Raw genomic sequence first — 22,692 nt, forward strand, 5'->3', positions numbered from 1 at the left:
CATGCATACAATACATAAAAAGGCGATGTTCAACAAATATAAAAATCTGTTAATTAAAAAGAGAAGAAAAAAGGAAACCTGTGCATTGTTATCAAAAGATTGTCAACATCTGCACTCTAGTGTTGGTTGTTATTACTACCTGGATGTCAGCTTTCTATCTGAGAAACATTTCTAATTGAAGAAAAGGGCTGCATGGTATATGCAACTTGTTTTAAGTCGGCGGGCGAGAAATAAAACGTGTTTGTTCGTTCTCTATCATATATGGACCAACTTATCCCGACAAACACTACAGCGTTGTAAAATATGTGCCAAAGACGCTGACATGGCATGGGAAAGGCAGTCATCTGCAGGGCAAAAACATGCAAGTCTCACTAACAGTGCTTTGAGGTCACCGCCAAAAAGTCAAGAAAAATACTACTACAAAAACTTGTATTGGTGTTAAAGGAAAACAAAGGTTACAGTAGATTTAGCCTTTATGTGCATTCTTCTTTCAGCTTTAGTGGCAGCCATGTATTTATATTTTCCAGTGCACTGTTCATTTTTATTTGTGTTTTATAAGAACATTTCAGGTATTTGCAAGCTCATTTCTTCTTTTCTATTGAATCAAGGCAGCAGCTTATTTTAGTCTTCCTATCAGATAGTAATGGCAAGCACAAACAAATATTTCTGAAAAGCTTTTTATTAACCTGACTACCGGTACTCAAAATTCATATGAAAGATCTAAGAATTATAAATAGCACATACTTTATAAAAGACAGTTTTAAAAACTATAGTGCACTGCTCACAACAGTTTAGCAATTTTATAAAAACAGCTTATTTTCAGAATCCATGGATAGCACAACAGCATAGCTTATTACTTATGACTGATACCCCAAAATAAATAAGTAAATAAATATTATCCAAATAGCATAATAATAATGATGATAATAATAGGGTAATAAACAGATGTATTTTAAAGCATAGGTTCCGTGGAGTCCCTATCTAAATATTGTAGAAAAACAGACTGGTATATTTACAGATTTCACAGGTTATGTACAGTATAGGCTATAGGCAATTCAAGCTTAAAATGTAAAAAGTAGCCTACAGTGCAATGTGGAGGCCTATGGAATTTGCCATTAATGCAATTACAAAGAATGAAAAACATTAAATCTGCATAATGTTCGACGTCTAATGAACTGAATGTTCGAGTTCTATTTACGATTATGTCCACATTTTAATAAATATAAATTTATAATGTCGCATTGGTGATTTCAGTGATAGGCTAAAGTTTTCCCTTGCATACACTCTCCTGGGAGGATGATCTCATCGTGTTATACTCCGTAGTACAACGGTGTCGCTTGCCAAAAAGAACAGATACACGCTAACCGGCGTTGATCTTTTTGGCAAGCGACACCCTCGTAGTAATCTACGATACAGTAACCTCGTGTCACCAAGCTTTACGATACAGTAAATGGAAGCTTTATCGCTCAGACAGCCGGGGTCTGCAATGATTGTTTGGAGTTAATAATGCGTTATGAAGCATGCACCCCCAAATGGATAGTCCTACAGTAAGTAGTCTTCATGACACTGTTGACACACAATGGTCGGGCACACAGTTCCATTTATGAAAAACATGGTTGGTCCCCCCAAAAAAGGCGACCATGCACCAGGTCAGACAGTCCTTGATGCCCCGCGGACGCAGCGCGTCTGGAGTCTGGACCATGTGGGAAGCGCGTGCATACCCATCAGTGCATGTTCTGTCCTCATGCGTGGTCTTCAAGGCACCATCTATACATAGGATTAGGATATGTAATATACAGTAAATGAATATAAAACATTCTTCCCATCAATCATCAATCAATCAATCAATCGCAATTCCTGGAAATATGACCACCATCAATAATGTGTAAATACCACCTAGCTGACATAAAAAAAAAAAAAAATGGACAAAGTCTTACAAGCGGCTTACATCATTTTTCGGAGGAAAGAATACACTACCTGTGAAATCAATGCACCTGTTGCTGCTAGTGTCGTAGTGTCGTGGCGGCGGGACGCCCTACAGGTGTCACTGCCGTCTCACCAGCAGGATGAGGACGGTGATGTGGATGGCCGCGCATAGGAAGTTTCTGAAGTGTCCCTTATTATTGCTGCTGCAGCCACCGCTGTCACTGTCCCCATGATGTCCACGAGGCGTCCAGCTCTTATCCAACTCGTCCCCGATCCTCCTCAGACGTGAAGCGAGAAGCTGCAGGACGGCGGCGCACGGCGAGGGTCCCTGCTGCGCGCACGCTGTGTCGCCTGTCAGGAGCAGGGGCTGCTCGTTGGGGAGCCAGCACATGATGATGATTGTTTTGTTTACTACAGTCAGCCACAAAAAAACACAAAGCAACAGTTGTGTTGTTGGATAGTCTGTCCTGTAGTTTAGTTCTCCTGGAATTATTATTATGGTCGTCCTTTGCTGTCCTGATCGAATCTGAACTGTGTTTGTGTTAAGCTCACTCACACTCTCTCATTCCCTCTCCTCTCCACTGTATTATTCATTAAAGTGTCACATGGTGTGTGTGGGGTTTACATCATCTGCTCCCAAAAGAGAGAGAGAGAGGGAGAGAGAGAGAGAGGGGCAAGCAATCGTTAACTCTTGAAACGCATCGTCTGGTCTAGTGAGCCTTTGTTTTAATAGGGTGAAATGGGACGTGTATAAGCTATCCTTTTAAATGGACAGCACAACACTTTACATGTTAACAATTTGCCACGCAAACTACATAGAATGCATAATGCATTCTGTTTGTAATAGTGAATAATAACCCCATTATTAACTTAATAATACTGGCCTATGGACAGAAATCGCCCTGTGCGTAAAACCTTCCTATAATGAACGCTGCGGAATTAAAATGTGCGGAACTTATGTACGGTGACGTGTTCCTTCTCGGACTGTTTACAGAGAAGGAATGTTTATGTCCAGAGAGAGACAGAGAGCCAACAGTCTTACACCCGATATATAGACCTATCATGTGTTTTTAAATCATGATCTTTCTATTTTCCTAAACCTGGAGTTGCAGTAATGATTTTAATTTGAAAGCTATGCTCGGCGAAGATGGCAGACGAACTTGCGACGTTCAGGGAGGATTGGAAGCAGGAATTATCTGTCAAGAAGAAACAGGAGCCTGAACCTGTTCCTTTATCTCCTCCTCCAAAGGGCTCTCTGTCTGTGGGTGAGCCGGATCGGGGCGACCCGAAAAATAGATATTTTGAAGACTCCTACTACTGTACCACAGAACCAGCTAAACCAGAAGAGAGCAGTTCTGCCCACTGCAATTCAGAACGTGGTGGTGGTAGTAGAGAAGTCTATGAGGGCGCAGGAGAATCCAAAGATCAGCCCCAGTATGTGTCCATCGCCAGCAGCTTGCTGGATGGAAGGACCAGTCCCTTGCTGGACAGAATCCAGCAGGAGAGGACCAGGAGGAAGAGGCAGTATCACAACATGACAGATGCCTGCAGCAGTGTCTCTCTGCTGAGGCAGCCACAGAAGAAGACGACCAAAGGCGAGAAGCTGGTGGATCAACTCATTGAAGACCTGGTACGATGCACTGTAAATTTATAGCACCGGTAATTTAATTCTTGAGAGAGTGCGTAAAATGGTTCAATTTGTAGCCTACACTCTGAGACAGAGTTACAGACTTGTAAGGGTATCTCAAAGTTAAACTAGAAGCAGTGCTCTTCCGAGCACAGGTCTCCGCCACCCAGGTCAGGTAGGTTATTGTGGCCTCCTGGTGGCGTTTTCACACATGGCTTTATGCCATGTGTTCTTGGGCCTTTCACTGTAATCAGACACTGCATGCATGATTTGAGGCATTTTGTTCCAAAAATGTGTTTTTGCAAAAGTTTACCAGCTGGTGGCGCTATAACAGACCAATGTGAAAAGGGTGGCATTTGTTCCTCAACCTAGTGGCAATGTGCATGGAAAATTTCAGGCAAATCTCAGTCTGCGTTCATGATTTGAGGTATTTTGTCAGTTCAAAACGGACCAATTATGGAAACTTTGGAATCTAATCTAAGCCAATCATGAAGGAATATGAAAAATGTGAAAGACCCGTTTCGTTTAATGACTATGGAAATACTGTATGCCAATTTGCATGATTTTTGCGACAAAATCTGTAGGCGTACTATCCAAAAATGCGTTTTGCACAAATCTGCCTCCTTGTGGTGCTAGAACAGGCCCATGTGAAAAATGAGGGTCAGAGGTTCTGCGTTGGCACCCAGGGTGTGTGCCTATCCACAACTTTCCAACATCCCATCATGCATTGCGCAGAATGTGCAGGCAGCTTACGGCGCCGCAGCCGAGAGTGATCTACAAGCTCACAACAGTTGCATCTGCGACGCAACGTGAGCTTATATGTCTGCTGTTAGCCGGAAGTGTCCTGCAAATAATGCTGCAGTAAATTCTGCAGAAACAGGTGGATACGCTTTCGCTGCCATTGTGGCAATGGTGCCGGAGATTAGCTTTCCTGTCCACAGATGGAAGGTCGGACACGCGGACACACAGACGGACGGACAGAGGCGAAAATAAGCCTTCGGCTTGACAAAGACAATTAATTAACCCATTCGATTTCAATGTGCTTAATGTTTCAGAATGAGGTTAATGACATTCCCTTCTTTGATATTGAGCTGCCATATGAGTTGGCCGCGAAGATATTCCAATATCTCAACGGTGCAGAATTGGGACGATGCGCCCAGGTAAGCTGCTCTCTCTCTCTCTTTAAACACAGTGTCAGTGAGTGATGGGAAAGTACTCAAATCTTTTACTTCATCAAATGTCTAAAATGTATAATAACTAGACCTTACCCGTTCGAATATATGTGCTGCAAAATATGTGCAGAGTGTGGGTTATGGGGAAAGTAACTGTAACTGCATGGTGTGTGCGTGAGAATATGTCGGAGCATCATAATGTAAGGAGCAGCCCATGGAGGAGTGTATATTTATGATGGATACAAATAATTTAACAGCTAAATTAGGTGAATAGAAGTATGAGGATGTATTTGCTCCACATAATTTTTCTATACCCGTTGGAAGATGAGACACACATCACCCGTTGCATGCGTGACCCATGCAGAGAGAGAGAGAGAGAGAGAGAGCGAGAGAGAGAGAGAGAGAGAGAGAGAGAGAGAGAGAGAGAGAGAGAGACTGCAACATTCCTAACTGTGAGAGAGGTGTGTGTGGGCCCGGGGCTACAGATCCCATGGCCTGGAGGAACGGACCGTAACCCTGACAACAGGCTGTAGAGCTGTAGAGTGAAGAAACGCTAATAAATAGCTATAATTTTGGGAAAAATTAAATTCGGGCTCCGTCACCGTGTGTATAATGCTAATGGCCAATGCCATGTTAAATTTGAGATCAGTCGCTGAAGCGAGTGAATAGATAATGCATTTTGTGACCTACTGACTGACTGAGTGACTGACTGACCTCTCTCTCTAATTATAGTATGGATGTATGAAAATGTTAAAATAGTGATGCATTGTGAGCTTGAGATTATCTGTTTTAAAATTGCTGAAGTATATATGGGCTGAAGTGGTTAATATGTTTTGTTATAATAATCAAAATCTAAAAAGTAACTATTAACTAAAGTTTTCAAATAATTAAGGATGCTGAGGTGGTTTTATGGATGTAGTGAGAAAGAGGACATGAAGTTAGTTGGTGAGTAAAGGGAACAGCGGAACAGCCTAAAGAAGAAGAAAAAAAGTTCAAAATTTGCTTCTGAGATATAGAGCATTGCAGTGGGCGTGGTTTACTGGTCCCACTAAAACATCTCCTGTTCATTTTCCTCATAGACTTTCACGGAAATATTTATAACAATTATGTTAAGCCTAGAACCAAGCCCTGGATGGCAGTGAATCATGAACATGAGACCTTTGTTTCTATGAAAAGAACATTTTGAAAATCACTAAACAAAGGGTATTTATTAAATGTAGTATATCAAATAATTCAATATTAAAATATGTTTTTATATCGGTTCAAACGTTTTATGGTCATGATTCACTGCCATCCTGGGTGGCTTGGTTCTAGGCTTAACATAATTCTAATAAATATTTTGTAAAAGTCTATGGGGGAAATGAATGGGAGATCTTTTTGTGGGACCAGGAAAACATTTCCGCTGCGATGCCGCTCTATAGTGGAGTAGAAGTAAAAGTACTGAAAATTGGAAATATTCCAGTAAAGTAAAAATAACTCAAAATTGTACTTAAGTACAGTACCTGAGTAAATGTACTTACACCCCACACCTTCCACGTCATCCCATCCCAATCTTGTCCCAGGTGAGCAAGGCATGGAAAGTCCTTGCAGAGGACGGGGTCCTGTGGTTCCGTATTTGCCAGAGGGAAGGTTACCATCGGGAGGCCAGTGTGTCTGACTTCCTCTGCTGGAAGAGCGCACTGCGAGACTGCAGGAACTCTGACAACACTGTGCGCTATAACTGGAAGGTGAGCTCAAACTCACAGCGTTGCAAGTTAATTTATCTCATTCACGGCAGAGACTATTTAACCAAACCACTAACCACTGCCAGATATTTTAAATGTATCCTTCGACTATGAAGTGACTGAATCATCACTCTACACACGTTTTCTCCATAGAACCGGGTGGGAGCCATCAGCCAGCTTCAGTTTGAGCTGGGAAAGGTGCTGTGTGATGTCAGCTCCTGTGACAACTTAGTCTTGGCTGGGTAAGCGTTTTACAGACAAACACCTGCTTGACATTCACACTGACATACAGTATGAGTACAATTACACATTTAACCCATTAAGACCTGGAATGCATTAATATGCATTATTACTTTAACCATTATTTTATGCTTTAACTATACATTTTAGAAAACAATTGAAAAGTTGAGAAAGTCTATGAATATTTTTGACCCGATTCTATATATGTCTTCTAAATCCTTTCTATGTCAGAGTGGTACTCAAACCTTTTCATGTCAAGGACCACTAGAATTATATGTAATGGACCAATCCCCAATCACATACACACCCATTGTAACTGTTACAATGGGTGTGTATGTGATTGGGGATTGGTCCATTGGCTGCCGACCCCCAAGATATCTGTGCTGTGAGCTGGTATATCTGCAATTTTTTTTTAGTTTAAAAGTTAAAGTGAATTTAGCAGATTCACTCTTCTCCAGAGTGGAAGTGCAAGATCCGGGTAATTTGCAAGAAAACAGTCAACAAAGGGCAGGGTAAATAGTCACATACCGGTAGGTAGTGTGCAAAGAAAACTACAAAGTATCTTGTATACCAGGCAAGGCAGTTGTTATTTGTATAGCACATTTCAACAACAAGGCAACAATAAGATATCAAGCAAAGGAAAAATTATTATAAAGTTACTTTAGGATGCATAAAAAAAAATAAGTAAAAATTAACAGTTACAGTGCAGCAGAGAAAAGAAAAGTTACTCAATCAAAGGCAGTGGCAAACAGAAAACGATTTTTGTGTTTTAACATAAATAAGAGTGGCAGCAGAACTGCAGCTTTCTAGAAGTTTGTTCCAGATATGTGGTGCATAAAGTAATTTACCAGGTAGACATAAAACCTAGCATCTCTCTCAAATAGCATTCTTCACATTTGTTGTCAAGCAAACAGTACTGTATGTCTATCTACATAATTGCATAATGTGAACAAACAACATCTGCAGCGGGTCATTCCTCAGCTCGATCGGGAACCAGGGGGAGAAGAGTCTAGTCTAGGACACTTGGGCCCCTTTTCCAAAAAAGAAAAAAACCTATTCATTGCCAGTGGGAACACTCTGAACTGGTTCAATATTAGGTGGGGAAAAATAACTAAATTAAACTAAAATGAATTATCGTACCGGAGGCTTAGAATTATCGCATTTGACATGAAACTATCGTACACAGCCAAAAAAGAGAAATCACTCGCGTAAAAACGTAATTTCACCAAAAAATTCGTCTTTAGTGTTAGAAACAACCTTGTTTGAGACTCCTGTGATAAAAATGCATCAGATATGCTGCGTGGAGGCAGGCAACTTCCTGGAGCTGGCGAAAACGAGAAGCTTCTGGGAACCCAGATTAGGAAAGATGCAACCGTTGTTTTTAATGCCTCAGATCAGATCCTCAAAGTACAGATCTAGGGTCAGATTGACTGATTTCCTGGCTTATTTTGAGAAGCCAAACCAAGATCCCAAATCAGCAGCCAGGGAAAATAGTGAATTCATTCAATAGTGAATTCTTTTTGAAATTATCGTACATTTGGGCATTTTTGGAATTATTGATCGTACATTGTACAGAGGGTCAAATTATCGTACAAATACGATAATTATCGTACACCTGGCAACACTGAAAAGGGGCCTTGGAGGTTTGGTCATGGTGTAGTAGGTAAAAAGGAGGAACTGACCTGTGTTAGATCTCCAAGTTCACAACATAGCGATTTGTTGTGAACTAGCAGATTGGCTATTTGAGCTAGTTAGCGTACGTACGGCGAAGTCTGTAGGGCTTAAGCGGTCATGTGCTAAGAAAACATAATGTGTTAACTAGGATAACAAGTAGACATCAAACCTGGCATCCATCTAGTAAGTGCACTACTCAGTGGCAGCTGTTTAGGGAGGGAAGAGCATATTGCAAAGAAAACAAATTAAGCTTGCTGCAACAAGGACGAGACAATGATGGATAGTGAAGGCCAGCAGGAACCCAATAGACTGCTCAGAAAGTGATCTGCATGGTCTCCAGAGAGTGGTCTGATTAGATTCACCACGGCCCTGGCCAGTCTCATCAGAGCCAGCGTTGTTCGTATCATTTAAGGTTAGCTGATCTAGGCTGTGTAGCGCCAAGGAATCTGGACGGGCTGATACACCATGTCACAGCTTGTGAGCATGCAATGGTGATAATTAGTTATTTACATCTGAGTGACAGTTGAATATTTCCAAAATGATGCAACGTTGTTTCTGAGGCAGGAGGAGTGTTGATGATCGCACCATCAGTTATTCTTGTGACTTAGAGGGATGTTCCACTTTCAAAAAAACCTTTGGTCATTGTATCGTCTACTTTTGTCTGGACAGATTTTAATTAGCTTTGTTCATTATTTAGATATTTGATATTTTAAACACTTTTTTGGACACTGCTCCTACACATTTTGATTTATTCATTTTCCCAATTGATTCCTCTGAGTCCACACACATTTATGTGTGTTGTCACTGCTGTTGTACAGATCTATACTACTGGCTCACCTGCCAGTGGGTTTTCAAAGTGGATGCCGGGTAATAATAGCAAAAATGTGCTTATGTTTCCCCTTATATGGAGATTGATCATCTGATCATAATTAACAAGAAATTGACCAATTCTGATTAAAAAAATGGTTAGATCATACTGTTATACTAAAGGTAATATTAAAATATGGCATAAATATAAGGTGCTGGGAGTGAAAATTATGAATATAATGTAGGGGTGCCTCGGATGAAATAAATAATTATTTATAGGGGTGCTCTGAGCCTAAAAAGTTTGGGAACCCCTGGTGTCGACGCTCGACAAAGCCAGATGTACTGCGGTGGAATTGAACCTCCGGACTTAGTGGTGGTGTGCGGGTGCTTTACCACTGTGCCACCCGAGCGCCTCTCATTCCACTTCGTAATCTGTTGTTTAGAGATCTGTTGCACATAGCACAAGTCTTGGCTTCAGTGTCGGCATCCTTTTCATTGTTGGCGCTGACACGATACACCACCAATTAACAGTGTCTGTTCCTATTGTTCACTTCCTGATGAGCCGTGAGATGTCAAACACACACACACACACACACACACACACACACACACACACACACACACACACACAAACGCTCATACACACACAGAGATACGCTTGTGAGACGGATGTGTGGAAGTGTCAACGCTGGCAGCGACAGTCTCATGTCCCCCACTGGGAGCACCTTGATTGGGGTGAAGAGTGGAGAGAAGGAGGGGGCACGGAAAGATGCAGAGTGTGATGATGGAGGAAGTTGTAATGGAGTTTGTAGGAAAGGGAGTTGCCACGTTTGACATTGTTAGGGCCTTGTTAGGGGCCTTGTTGGTGAAAGTGGAGGAGTGCGTAAGTATAGCTGTCAACAGGAAAGAGTCGAGGAGAGTAGAAAAATCTCCACACAAGGTGCTCTTTGGTGCAAAGGTGACAAGATGGATGCAAAAAAAGTTAGACCAAAGCACTCTTGGCTTGGGGGAAAGTTAAAAAAGCCTTTATTTCAGGGCTAATGCATAGCAAGAATATAAAAAAATGCACCTATGCATTGCGGCACATTATGCCTTCTTCAGGGTGACTAGGACGTGTTAGAGGACAGTGTTGAGTCATGTACAAGTTGAGAAGTACAGACAATCCATCTTATTTTATATCAAACGCTGGATAAAATAAAATAAATAAACTGTGGAAGCAGAAAATAATATTTTGGTTCACCAGGTACTTTATAGCTGTTTCTAGCCGATCTACAAGCTGAGCAAAAGTACCTGGTGTAATATGAAAGCATGTGTTTCAGATACACATCAGGGGACGTGAGGCTGTGGGACACCCTCCACTGGGACTCAGGAGCCACCTACCTGAAGACCAACAGCCTGTCGGGGAGCAGCGAGCCACGGCCGTATGTCAGCCGTGTGCAGGTCAACAGCACAGTGGCCGCAGCGGCTTATGAAGACGGTGAGTGCTCAAGAACAGCAGGGCTTGTTGATTAACATGTAGTTTTAAAAGGGAGAACCACCTATTCCCCCCCCCCTTCTGTGTTGCCTAGAACTGGAGGATTGATTTGGGGGTTTGTATTGTAAAGTACACAGGTGTGATATCATCTCGGTGTACTTTACAATACAAACCCCAAAATCAATCCTCCAGTTCTAGCCTAGGCAACACAGAAGGGGTGGGGAACTTTTTATTTATTTCCACACAACTCCTCTAAGGTATATTAATGACATAGTTCAATATTGAAAATAGGTGTTCCCCTTTAATGTATATTGACTGACAACAAGGTTTTTAAACTGTCTGTAAAAGTATGAGTTACTTCTTGCCATGATCTTGGTAGTATGACCACAATGTTATGTCATACAGTGTGATCATATAATCTATACCATACAGCATATCGGTCAAGGAGTTGCATTTGTGCGTATTTCACATTGGAATTTCATTAGCAACCATTTGCAGCCATTGTTAACTCCTACTAGTGCCATGCCTATGATTTAGCTTACTATATGTTAACATATTCTATGTATAGATAATAAATAGATGCATGTCCACTAACTCACTAGATGCTATTTAGGGTTAGCTGGCGTCTCTGTTTTTTTATCATTATAGGCAAAATAATTCAAACCGTTTCAAATTCAAATCACAACGCTTTGCATCACAATGCAGATCTTCAGTGGTTAATTATTTCAAAGTAGAAATGAACCAGCACATAGTTTAAGGAAGTTGCCATTCTGCTTATATATTTCTAAAATGGCTATACTTTTTTTGTTGCTGTGTGGGTGTAGGCTGTGTGGACCTGTGGAGCATAGAGACCGGTGGGCAGCCCATCCACCACTACCAGAGCCCAGGCAGGGTCCAGGCTCTGGCCCTCAGCCCAGACAGTCCTTCTCTGGCCTCCGCCGACGGGCCAGATGTTCGCTTGGACTGCCCTGACGATCATGGATACTGGAGGACCCTCTGCCAGGCCCATTTACCCAAGACTGTAAGTGTAATCTGCATTCAAGTACAGTACATCTCTTGCTATGTACTGTATGTCTGTGATGGCGGTTCAAAGAGACTTGTAGAGTTCATTGTCATACTGTATGGTAAATGGTGCATTTTATATAGCACTTTACAATGTTGTGCACTACATTCACACATTGGGCACATTTATATACCAACCTGCTCATCGATTGAAGTATTTATTAGAGGTTTGCATAGGGAAATGTACAGTTTCATGACAGTACAGTTCGCTGGTACAAGGTCAACTAAAAGGAGACCCTGGTAAGCCTTGTTGCTTATTTCCATTGAGATCCTTTTCTTTAACTCATATAACATTGAGTGACAGACAGATAGAACACAGTACTATGCAGTAGATATCATCAGAACAAAAACAACAGTGAAAAATTAGAAGGTATTGATTGCTTGCTCAAGGACACTTCAACACTTAACTCTTTTACCGCTTCGGACGTTCCCGTTCACCCCAATTTTGACCCCAGCTCGTTGCCAATACGAACGCTCGTTCTTTTACCTTGTCTGATGACTGTAAGCTGTTGAGGGGTCGCGCGGGTGTGTACAGTAAAAACATCTCCCGTAATGCTGCTTTCAAATCTCCACCACACGTAAACATCAGTGATGTCCAATTCAGTTCCTGGCTGTTCTCTGTGGCCCAATTCACATCTATTCTTTGCATAAGGCTGCCCTCTGCCGCCAGCTTGGCTAAAGTACACATATAATAAATACAAATAAAAATAAATCGTTTGGAAATAATGAATAGATCTTTTTCTATAACATCGCAAAGGTAAGCTGCTTTTTGCTAGCACCAGCCCCAATAAATAAATAATAAATCTGGCAGTAGAACTGTTAATCTGGGGAAGCCCGGGACCGAACTGGGAAACTTTCGTTTCCCAAGCGGCTCTATCTCCTGAGCCACTGTGGCCCTCATTTCTCATATCCTGATAAAAAAAAAGACTAAGTCTAATAACAGTGTGGCTTCGGCAGGTGGATCTCAGACTTCATGTGGTCAGTCTGTGACGCCAGTCGTCTATAACTTAACTCTGACGTACTGTATGAATCAATATTTTGATTCGGTTTCAGACTGATTAAACCACTGTTCACTTACTCTTATAAAGAGGCTAGCTGATGACATCATCCCTGCCCAATTTTGGAGAATCCAAGCCCCATCCATTATTATAAAAAAAAGAAAAGGGGTTAAAGTTAAATAGTATTCTATAACATACAGTATGTGAACAAATGACTGTGTGTGCACAATAAATGTGACACTGATTTGTCCATTGGTTTGCAAGATTAGCTCCGGACAGATGGACAGACAGACAGACAGAGTATAGAGTAGACGTTTAAAATATATGTATATATTTTAGTTCTTCTGAATTTAACTTTACTCATGTGGTATTTGGTCACATTAAAGTGTATGTCCATATCGTCCATCCATATATTAATATCATCTATCCATATGTATGGCAGGTTGAAAGCATTGTGCTGGTGCCAGGCAGGGGGCAGCAGAGTCCCCTGGCAGCGCTGGCGGCCGGGGACAGCGTCTACCTGCTGCGGCCAGCCGAGGACGAGCCGCGGACGCTGCACTCGGTCTATGGCCACCCGGTCACCTGCCTGGACGCCTGCAGCTCCCGCGCCGCCCTGGGCCTGAAGAGCAGCGGTTGGGCCATGCACGATGGAGGCAACAAGGTAGGCTTTAAAAGACCTGGAACGCATTATTACTTTAACTATTATTTTATGCTTTAACTGTTAACAAAATAAATAGCAGATATACAAGTTTACTGCGCATTACTGAGTGCCACGCTGCCAACTTGTAGATCTGCTATTTTTATTTTATCGATCAAATGTCTTCGAATATATTGACCCGATTCTAAATCGGTGGTTCTCAAACTTTTTCATGATATACAGTATAAGCGAAGTATGGGCTTTCTGTAAATTTTCATAGGTTTGAAATTGGCATATAGTCGCTTCTATTGGGCTTGTTTTCATACACCTGGTTGCTTATTTCTCTCTGGCAACATTGCCTTGTACAGTCCTGAAAATACAAACCGTCTACTTTCCTCATAATGGAATTGAGATGGCAGCATTGTTGTCTCTGGTACTACTCGTAATTTCAGTCCCATCTGAGAGATGCTCACACATAAAGGACAGATGGAAAGGTTTTGTTGTATAGGAAACATTATTTGAATATTATGGCACTCAAATTCAGATATTTTGTCCGCCATTATCTTACCAATTGTGTGCCACAGTTTAGCCTACGTTGTATGTCTGTGCTAATGGAATTGATGGAACCGTATCAAGGCCCCTTCTGTTTGCCAGGGCCTTGACATGGCAGGGAAGCCAAATCACAACATTTGGAAGGTACAGGTTATAGGCCAGTCAGCCTTGAACGCTGGCAGTAATGTTCTGTTGCTTATTTTGCAACATTAATATCAACTAAGATTATAAAAAATATCAACTTTGATTATAAAAAATATATAGATTTTGGAAAGAAATTTACATTTATTTTTTTTCCTTCCATTTCTTTAAAATACGATAGTGTGAAGTCCAATAGGTCTGCAACAGATAACCACTTTCAAACTGGCGTCCTTTGTAGATCGCTATTTTTGTACGAAATATAAAATGGCTCTTAAGTGATTAATCTGACTAATTGATTTAGTTGATTGATGAGAATGTATTAAAGAACAATAGTGATGTCATTACGTGCGCATCCCGCATCAAAAACTCATTCAAGTCGCCCAGGGACTCATTCATGTCATGGTCCTGGGGTCCCGGCCGGGGATGCGCCTCCATTGGAGTCCATGTTAAAATAATTTACTTCTTCTACTTAAGTTGCTATATTAGTTTAGATAGTTTAATTCGTTTTTTAATGTATTGTGTAAGATAAACACCGTAAAGATTTATTATCAGTTAAACCTGGAACAGCTAAAAACTATTTTCACTAGTGGTTCTCAAAGTGGGGTCCTGGGTCCTTGAGGGAGTTCCAGGGGGTCCCCAGATAAATGATAGTTAGGAACCAAATAGAACTTTATGGGTCTGTAACTCGGTGAACAAATGAAACCAAATGGACCTGTTCCATTTGTACTCTAGTATTTTAACATTTAATATAAATTGGGGTCCCAGTGATATCAATATAATTAAATGGGTGTCTGTAGCCTAGTGTATTTAGAAATCCTAGTTCTAAGTTCAAACATTAGCCAAATTGTAAAATAAATATAAGAAATAGGCAAACATTTTGAAAATAGCCGATCTACAAGCTCACGGCGCTCGAAAACATTGTATTGAGGACTCATAAAACTTTTCTGGGACCCATTTGAATGACCACCTGTGGGACCCATTACATTGAAAACCTAGTAACATCACTGTAATATAGCAAAAACATAATCGATAGAATAATCGGATAGTTGCAGCCATAACACACTCAATAAAATCACCAGTTTTGATTTATTCCTCCAGGGGTCTATCCTTTTTTTCCCCCTCTTCACCAAATCTCTTAGCCGATCTACAAGCTCACCACACGCTGCATTGCGACACATGGCAAGTAGAAGATTGCAGATTGTAGATCGGCTATTTTCGCCTATTATGACATGCCCAGAAATAGGCACGCTATGGTTCACAAGGTTAACTTCTCTGTAACTCTCTGTGGAGTAACTTATGCCCCATAGAGACAAATATAGGACACCTGTAGGGGATACAGCAGGTCTGGAGTAGAAGAAGCTTAAATAGTACAAGTCCTCCTGGGCCCTGTCTCCTATTTACTGCGGCACTTAGTGTTCTTTTGATCTGCACCCTTTAATTCCCAGAGCTGCTTCTGCTTGCTTCTAATAATGTTGTTGTAATGTTTGTAAGGACCGCATGTACCTAACTGGGACCCGTGACTGGGACCTCAGACTAATCAGTTAGGATTATTCCATTATTATTATTTCAATGCCGTCATGCTCTTCAGTTCAAGGTTGCAGGCTTTGCAGCATGCTTCATCAAAGAGAGGTGCTTTTGTGACTTTCAGTTACATCCAAAGATTATTGTTTGGGGTTTTGTTTTTTTGGAGGGAGAGAAGCTGGCTCCCTACCTCAGTTATTGCCCAAGTGGTTTAGGATTGGGGTTCCTGAAGCGAGCCCTCTCCTGCTGTTGTAGCCTACACGGCTAAATCTGTCTCGGAGAGTTTAACAAATGAACCTGTGGGGGTCCTTTTGTGAATCGAATGAACACCCTGGATCATAACTGTGTTCCTGTGAGGGATAGGTCTTTGGCAGCGCTCCTTGTGTGACATCATCCCTAGTTAGCACAGCATTAATCTGGACTGGACTGCCATAGCAGCACTAAAGCACCACACAGTGGACTGAGGAGAGAGTAGCACTTAGGAAGATCGATGTGTTCTCTCACTACCATTATGCAGTGGTGTAAAGTAACTACTGTAAGTACATTTACTTAAGTACTGTACTTAAGTACAAGTTTGAGGTATTTGTACAAGTATTTCCAATATCCAATACTTCACTTCACTTCTACTCCACTACATCTTGGATCCAAATATTGTACTTTTTACAATTATTTGAACACTTCACTTACTAGTTACTTTGCAGATATAAATTATAATATTATAAAACATACATTAACCACTTTAGCCCTATTTTATACCTAAGCAATAGCTTAGTTATAGCCGATCTACAAGCTAGATCTGCTATTTTCAAACATTTTATATTTTTTGGTAACATAATCGCAGTGGTGGAAAAAGTACTACATTTCTTTACTTAAGTACTTTTTCCACCACTGCGATTATGTGGAGGACAAAAACATAAAAAGTACCGTCACATCAGATAAAGCCACTATCTGTTGAGTCAGTACAACGGGCAGTAAACTAATTTACGAGTATCACATTTTCCAGCCAAATTGGTCATTAAACATTTAACCTTATTCTGAAATATGTTCTAGTTTCTTGTAGACTATTATTTTCTTATCACATACCACCGTTTTACTGTGTGTGTGTGTGGGGTTGGGGCTGTGTAACCAATGACAGACAATGACAAATGCCCGGGCAATAAACAAAAATATGTACATGTACATATAAATGTATATATACTTATGTATCTAGTTGTATCACTGAGGTGGGGTGGGCACCTTGGTACAACACCGAGGTGATTTTAATGGCTTACACATACATTAAACACAGAAGAAATAATTAACCAGTAAGACTCCCTAATCGGGAGATAAGCGACCGTCAAGTCACTTACACAAACTTTAGAAGGCAATCGGAGCCAATCAGGAGGGAATATGGGAAATGGGACAGATCCATGTTGATGACATGACTTTAGAGATACTGTGTACCGCTTTGCGTGATTTTAGGCCAAAAAAATCTGTAGGAGCAGTGTCCAAAAATGTGTTTTGCAAAAATCGGCCTGATGGTGGCACTAGAGGAGGGCCATTTGAGATATCAGGGGGTTGTGATTTGCCATCCAAGGAGTGCGTGTGCAAAGTTTGGCATCGATAGGGCCAACGTTGGCGGAGATAAGAGTAGGGCAAAAGTGTGACGTGAGGGACGGACAGACAGCCGGTGGAGCTTTTCATAGTAACTTGCGATCTGGCGGGGGGGGGGGGGGGGGGGAATGTGGTTCTAATTATTCAGCATCTGAGTTGAGTGCCGTTCACACTCAGCAGCACTATAACTATAAAGAAAACTATAACTATGTTGTTCACCATTGTATTTATTTCATAGTCGGTGTGAACCTACTTGACTTAGAACAATTTTTTAAGTCAGTTATATTTATTGAGTGTGTCTCTTGTTCTGCACCAGGCAGGATGATTGTACTGTATATACTGTACATCTCTAACCCTGATTCATATTTGTGTTGAGGGTGTCTTTATTGTGATGTTCCTATTCTATATATGTAACTTGTACTGCTGTGCTGTCTCTGGTGCCTGAATTTCCCCTGTGGGATCAATAAAGGTATCTGTCCATCTGGTCTCACTCACACGCCAAGCCTAGAAGAGACACCGTCTTAACTTTCTAGTTTGTGTGGCAAACCTTTGCCAACTTTGTGCCTAGAATTATGCCAATTCATGTTGAGCCTACTGCCTTAGCTAATTAAAATATTGAAGATTGTCTAATCAGCCTTAACAAGTCTGTTGCTCACCTGACTGTGATCTCAATGCCGCAGAGCGGAATCACGGCCTGCCAACAGAACCTGGCGATGCCAAATTGTCTTTTCGGCAGTGTTTAATAGGAAAACATAAGGCTCATTAAAAGTTGTCAAAAATGCACAGAGGTGGCACCCAAGGATCTTTTCACACACACACGCACGCACGCACGCACGCACGCACGCAAGCACGCACACACACACACACACACACACACACACACTTTTCTACCTGTGGACTTGTTTTATCTCTTTCGTGGTGCAGGGAATCAAATCCCTCAAAGATCCAAAGACGGGTCTGATAACAATGAAGGGGTCATCAATGTTGTGTCTGTACGTACACGGACGAAATGTGTCTGTGGCAAGACTTGGACTTGTCCATGGCAAATTTGAGATACTTAAAATACATACAACATTATAATGGTGCGTAAGAAGTAGTTCTCACGCACCATTATAATGTTCTTATTTTGATCACAAGACCCAATTCTCCAGGTTTTTCTTCAGAACAAGCCCACAGCACTTAAATGGTGCATTTATAAAGCGCCTTTATCCAAGATGAGATTGTGCATTACATTCACCCATTCACACACACATTCATACACCGATGGCAGAGGAAACCATGCAAGGCACCAACCTGCTCACCGGGAGCAACTAGGGGTTCAGAGTCTTGCTCAAGGACTCTTCGACACTAACTCTGGGGGAGCCCGGGACCGAACTGGGAACCTTTCGGGAATCCTCTGTGTTCTAATGACAGTTTCTCTACCCCTGAGCCACTGCATTGTAAGCTTGTAGAGATATATAGAATAGGAACATCACAATAAAGACATCCTCAACACAAATATGAATCAGGGTTACAGATGTACAGTATACAGTACAATCATCCTGCCTGGTGCAGAACAAGAGAACTGCTTTTCTTGTTTCATTAAGCGTCCCACAAAGCTTGACCAATGTGACCCATGGGCGACGGCGTGGAACAAACTTTGAGCGCTTTGTGCCAAGATGTAGGCCAGATGTAGACTATGCTTCAGAGCCTGGACAAAGCCAGATGTTGGAGCTTAGCTCCTTCCAGGAGCACCGCTCAAAAACATATAAAACATGCAGTACATGGAAGGAGATGCATGGAGGTAATTCCTTGGCCTTCTGGCAACATGCACAAGAAGTGTTGCACTGATTGGTCCAACAGCATCAGCGCGTGCGTGCGTGCGTGCGTGCGTGCGTGCGTGTGTTCACGTTTGTGTGCATACCGAGCCCCTCCATCCTCCAGATCTCATTAGCAGACATTCCTTTCTTGCCAGGGGACCTGGGACCAGCTAGTTTCCTATGTCTTTTCTGGCCACTCAGCATTTGACATCATTATGTGGACGTCGGTCCATGCATTGAATCAGTACAGCACACATCACTTTGCAGAAGTCAATGTTTTACATTGTGGGGTGTTGTGAGCTTGTAGATTGTATTTTTTAACATACAAATCATAATAATAATTAGGAAATGTTTTGCCTTTTGCCCGAGTCCAGCTTGAAACTGATGACACTTTTTGGAGGAAGTCAAAATGGTGCAAATATACCTGATCACTCCGTCCAGCCGTCTCAGTGGATGACACTGTGAGAAGCCATCTTCCAGTTTTCACATTTATATTTATCTACTGCATCTTTATTTAACCAGATTATTTCAACGGCTCCTCAGTCACAATTTATGGTGTATAGCCTTGAGGCAGAAATAAGAGCCAAGTCCCTTGACATTGGGACAGAATTAAACTCTACAGCAGTGGCAAAATGTTTATAGTCCATGGAAATAGCATGAGAAAGGAAATGTCATAATTTAATATAAAACACAAGGGCTACATCGCTCGTACTGTGTTGTGAAGCCTGCTCATTCCCTGTAGCACCACAGTGGAAAGCGTATCCGTGTCAGCATTTACTCAATTATCTTTAAAAGAGCAAGTAGTATGGAAAGCTGTGTTGATTTTGTCGACTAAAACTATAACAAAAAATGTTCATCGACTGCTTTTTTTCAATGACGAAGATTAAATAAAAACTACGCTATGATGACTAAAACTGTGACTAAATATACAGACAATTTTGTCAACAGATGAAAAACTAGACTAAAATGTTAGGGAGGTACTAGTGGAGAAGAGATCAAGTAGAACTAAAAGACAAGTCATCATGGGTGCGTCACAGACCGAAAATAGCTGATCTACAAGCTGACGTGTTGTGAACCTGTACTGTAGATCGGCTATTTTGGGCGTGCAGCTAGCCTGCCAAAAATACATTTTAGGGGACATGATTGTGCCTGCAACCTTCACCATGGTAACTCTGGAGAGTGAAGCCAGTAGGCTGCTTTATGAATATGAGATGACCAGTAGTAAAAGAGGAAATTTGGTAACGCAAGACCACCATTTAATGGAAGGATACCCTGTGAGGGCAACCACACAAATTTGGCCAATGTTTGACCAGTTTTATAGTATACCTTGTTTATTACTTTTGATAATGGCCTTTTTTTCCTTTTATTTCCTTTTTCTAGGTATTAAAAATGTCTTAAAAGTCCTTAAATTGTCACTTACTGTCATCTGGGCCCCTCCACCCCCAAATAATGTGGACCCATAGATTGAGAACCACTCACTACCTCTAGAAACATACTTGTCTGACAGACAACAAAACAGCGAAACACAATGAGATGAGGAACAAAACCATGAAGTGTGCCCTTGAGAGCACAACAACAATAATTGGGCCACACCCAACCTGTCCTAGTAGCAACACATACGTTGTTAAATTTAACGTGGTCGGACAAAACCTCCATTAAGTTAGCTTTGTATGAGGACCCGGCCAGGGTTCCAGTGAGCGCATTAACCTAAATGACTCCTCAATGGCCAAACTCATTATTATTTTTCTCCCCAAACATGCTGATGCACATCTAAAAACGTCCCCGACAACATTAGCACAAAATGGCCGCCCTGCCCTCCCCGGTGACCGTTCCTTCTACTTAATGGTCGGTTCGAGCTCTTCAATTATGTAAAAAACCTTCCCAAAAATGTAATGATTCATTGAGAACAGCAGGCACAGCCTAATTTCTCTATACCCCCTTTCACAACCCCCCCCCCCCCCCCCCACACACACACACACACACACACACACACACACACACACACACACACACACAGTCCAAATCCTATCAAGCTGTCATTTCAAAGTCCAGTTTGTGGTTTTGGTCCCAGGGGGTCAGGAACAATTAAGGCTGTTCCTCTTGGCTCAAACAGGGCTGGCACCTTCTCAACCCTTACATCATGCCTCCGTCTCCCCCCCCATTTCTCTCTCTATCTTTCGCTGCTACCTTTTCCACTATCCTTCTCTTTCTCCCTCCGCCGCTTCATTTTCGTTATCGTCTTAATTATGCAAAGACCATCTTGCCTGGCGGTCGTCTTGTTTGCTCTGCGTTATTTGGACGTGGAAGCAAGCCTCTACTAATTGACCAATTATGCCCACGCCAGATTACATCATGTGCAACTTGTTTAAAGAAAGTTAGCGGTTGCCATCGAGCCGGAGGCAACGATGTGCATCTCCCTCTGTAATTGAAGTGCTCTGTCCGCTGATCGATTCCACTTTTCTTTGTTCCCCCTCATCTCCAGTGCCCAAACGTTGCCGCGAGTGTAGCTAAATGACTCCGTATCGCTGCGGTCATAACCTTATCTGCATCTGTTTTTGTCCACTTTATCTATATTATAATATTGGTGTCATTTAGTTTGATACGTAGTTTGAGCTTCTAAGGCATTTAATTTGCACACTTTTCCTCAGCTGCTTCCAACAGGAAGGGATTCAGAGTCTTGCTAGTGGACACTTGATACACTGACGGCACTCGCAGTTGTCGATGGCTGTTAAGCACTCTCTGCTCTCAAGGCTTTTTTTCTTTCTTGCAATTAAAGCTAGCCAACTGGTGCAGAGGTCTTCACCATGCTGGCTTGTGGTGGACATCTTTGTAAGAAATCTCTTTTTGCCATTAAACCAGTAAGACTCCCTAATCGGGAGATGAGCGACCGTCAGGTCACATACACAAACTTTAGAAGGCAATGGTAGGCAATCAGGAGGGAATATGGGAAATGGGACAGATCCATGTTGATGACATGACTGTAGAGATACTGTGTACCGATTTGCGTGATTTTAGGGCAAAATCTGTAGGAGCAGTGTCTAAAAATGTGTTTGGCAAGAATCGGCCTCATGGTGGCGCTAGAGGAGGGCCATGTGAGAAATTAGTGTTGTGGTTTGGCAGCCAAGGAGTGTGTGTGCAAAGTTTGGCATGGATCGGGGCAACGGTGGAGGAGATATGAGTAGGGGAAAAGTGTGACGTGACGTGACGTGACGTGACGTGACGTGACGTGACGTGACGTGACGTGACGTGACGTGACGTGACGGACGGACGGACGGACGGACGGACGGACGGACGGACTGACTGACTGACTGACTGACTGACTGACTGACTGACTGACTGACTGACTGACTGACTGACTGACTGACTGACTGACTGACGGACGGACGGACGGACGGACGGACGGACGGACGGACGGACGGACGGACGGACGGACGGACGGACGGACGGACGGACGGACGGACGGACGGACGGACGGACGGACGGACGGACGGACGGACGGACGGACGGACTGACGGACTGACGGACTGACGGACTGACGGACTGACTGACGGACTGACTGACTGACTGACTGACTGACTGACTGACTGACTGACTGACTGACTGACTGACTGACTGACTGACTGACTGACTGACTGACTGACTGACTGACTGACTGACTGACTGACTGACGGACGGACGGACGGACGGACGGACGGACGGACGGACGGACGAGGTTTTGATAGTAACTGCGACCTGTCGGTCGCAA

General features: G+C 42.3%; 1 protein-coding gene across 1 annotated transcript in view; it reads left to right on the forward strand.

Moving 5' to 3' along the window:
* The first annotated feature begins 2,962 nt into the window (after nucleotides 1-2,962).
* fbxw8 (F-box and WD repeat domain containing 8) overlaps nucleotides 2,963-22,692 on the forward strand; it is a 31,897-nt gene continuing 12,167 nt past the window's right edge. The window contains exons 1-7 of the mRNA XM_080738052.1: nucleotides 2,963-3,556; nucleotides 4,609-4,713; nucleotides 6,288-6,452; nucleotides 6,603-6,691; nucleotides 10,490-10,647; nucleotides 11,469-11,665; nucleotides 13,147-13,365. Of these exons, the coding sequence (XP_080594178.1) occupies nucleotides 3,074-3,556; nucleotides 4,609-4,713; nucleotides 6,288-6,452; nucleotides 6,603-6,691; nucleotides 10,490-10,647; nucleotides 11,469-11,665; nucleotides 13,147-13,365 (1,416 nt within the window). The 5' untranslated portion in view covers nucleotides 2,963-3,073. The remainder of the gene's footprint in view (nucleotides 3,557-4,608; nucleotides 4,714-6,287; nucleotides 6,453-6,602; nucleotides 6,692-10,489; nucleotides 10,648-11,468; nucleotides 11,666-13,146; nucleotides 13,366-22,692) is intronic.

This window comes from Nannobrachium achirus, assembly GCF_963921795.1.
Source record: "Nannobrachium achirus genome assembly, chromosome: 12".
Taxonomy (NCBI): domain Eukaryota; kingdom Metazoa; phylum Chordata; class Actinopteri; order Myctophiformes; family Myctophidae; genus Nannobrachium; species Nannobrachium achirus.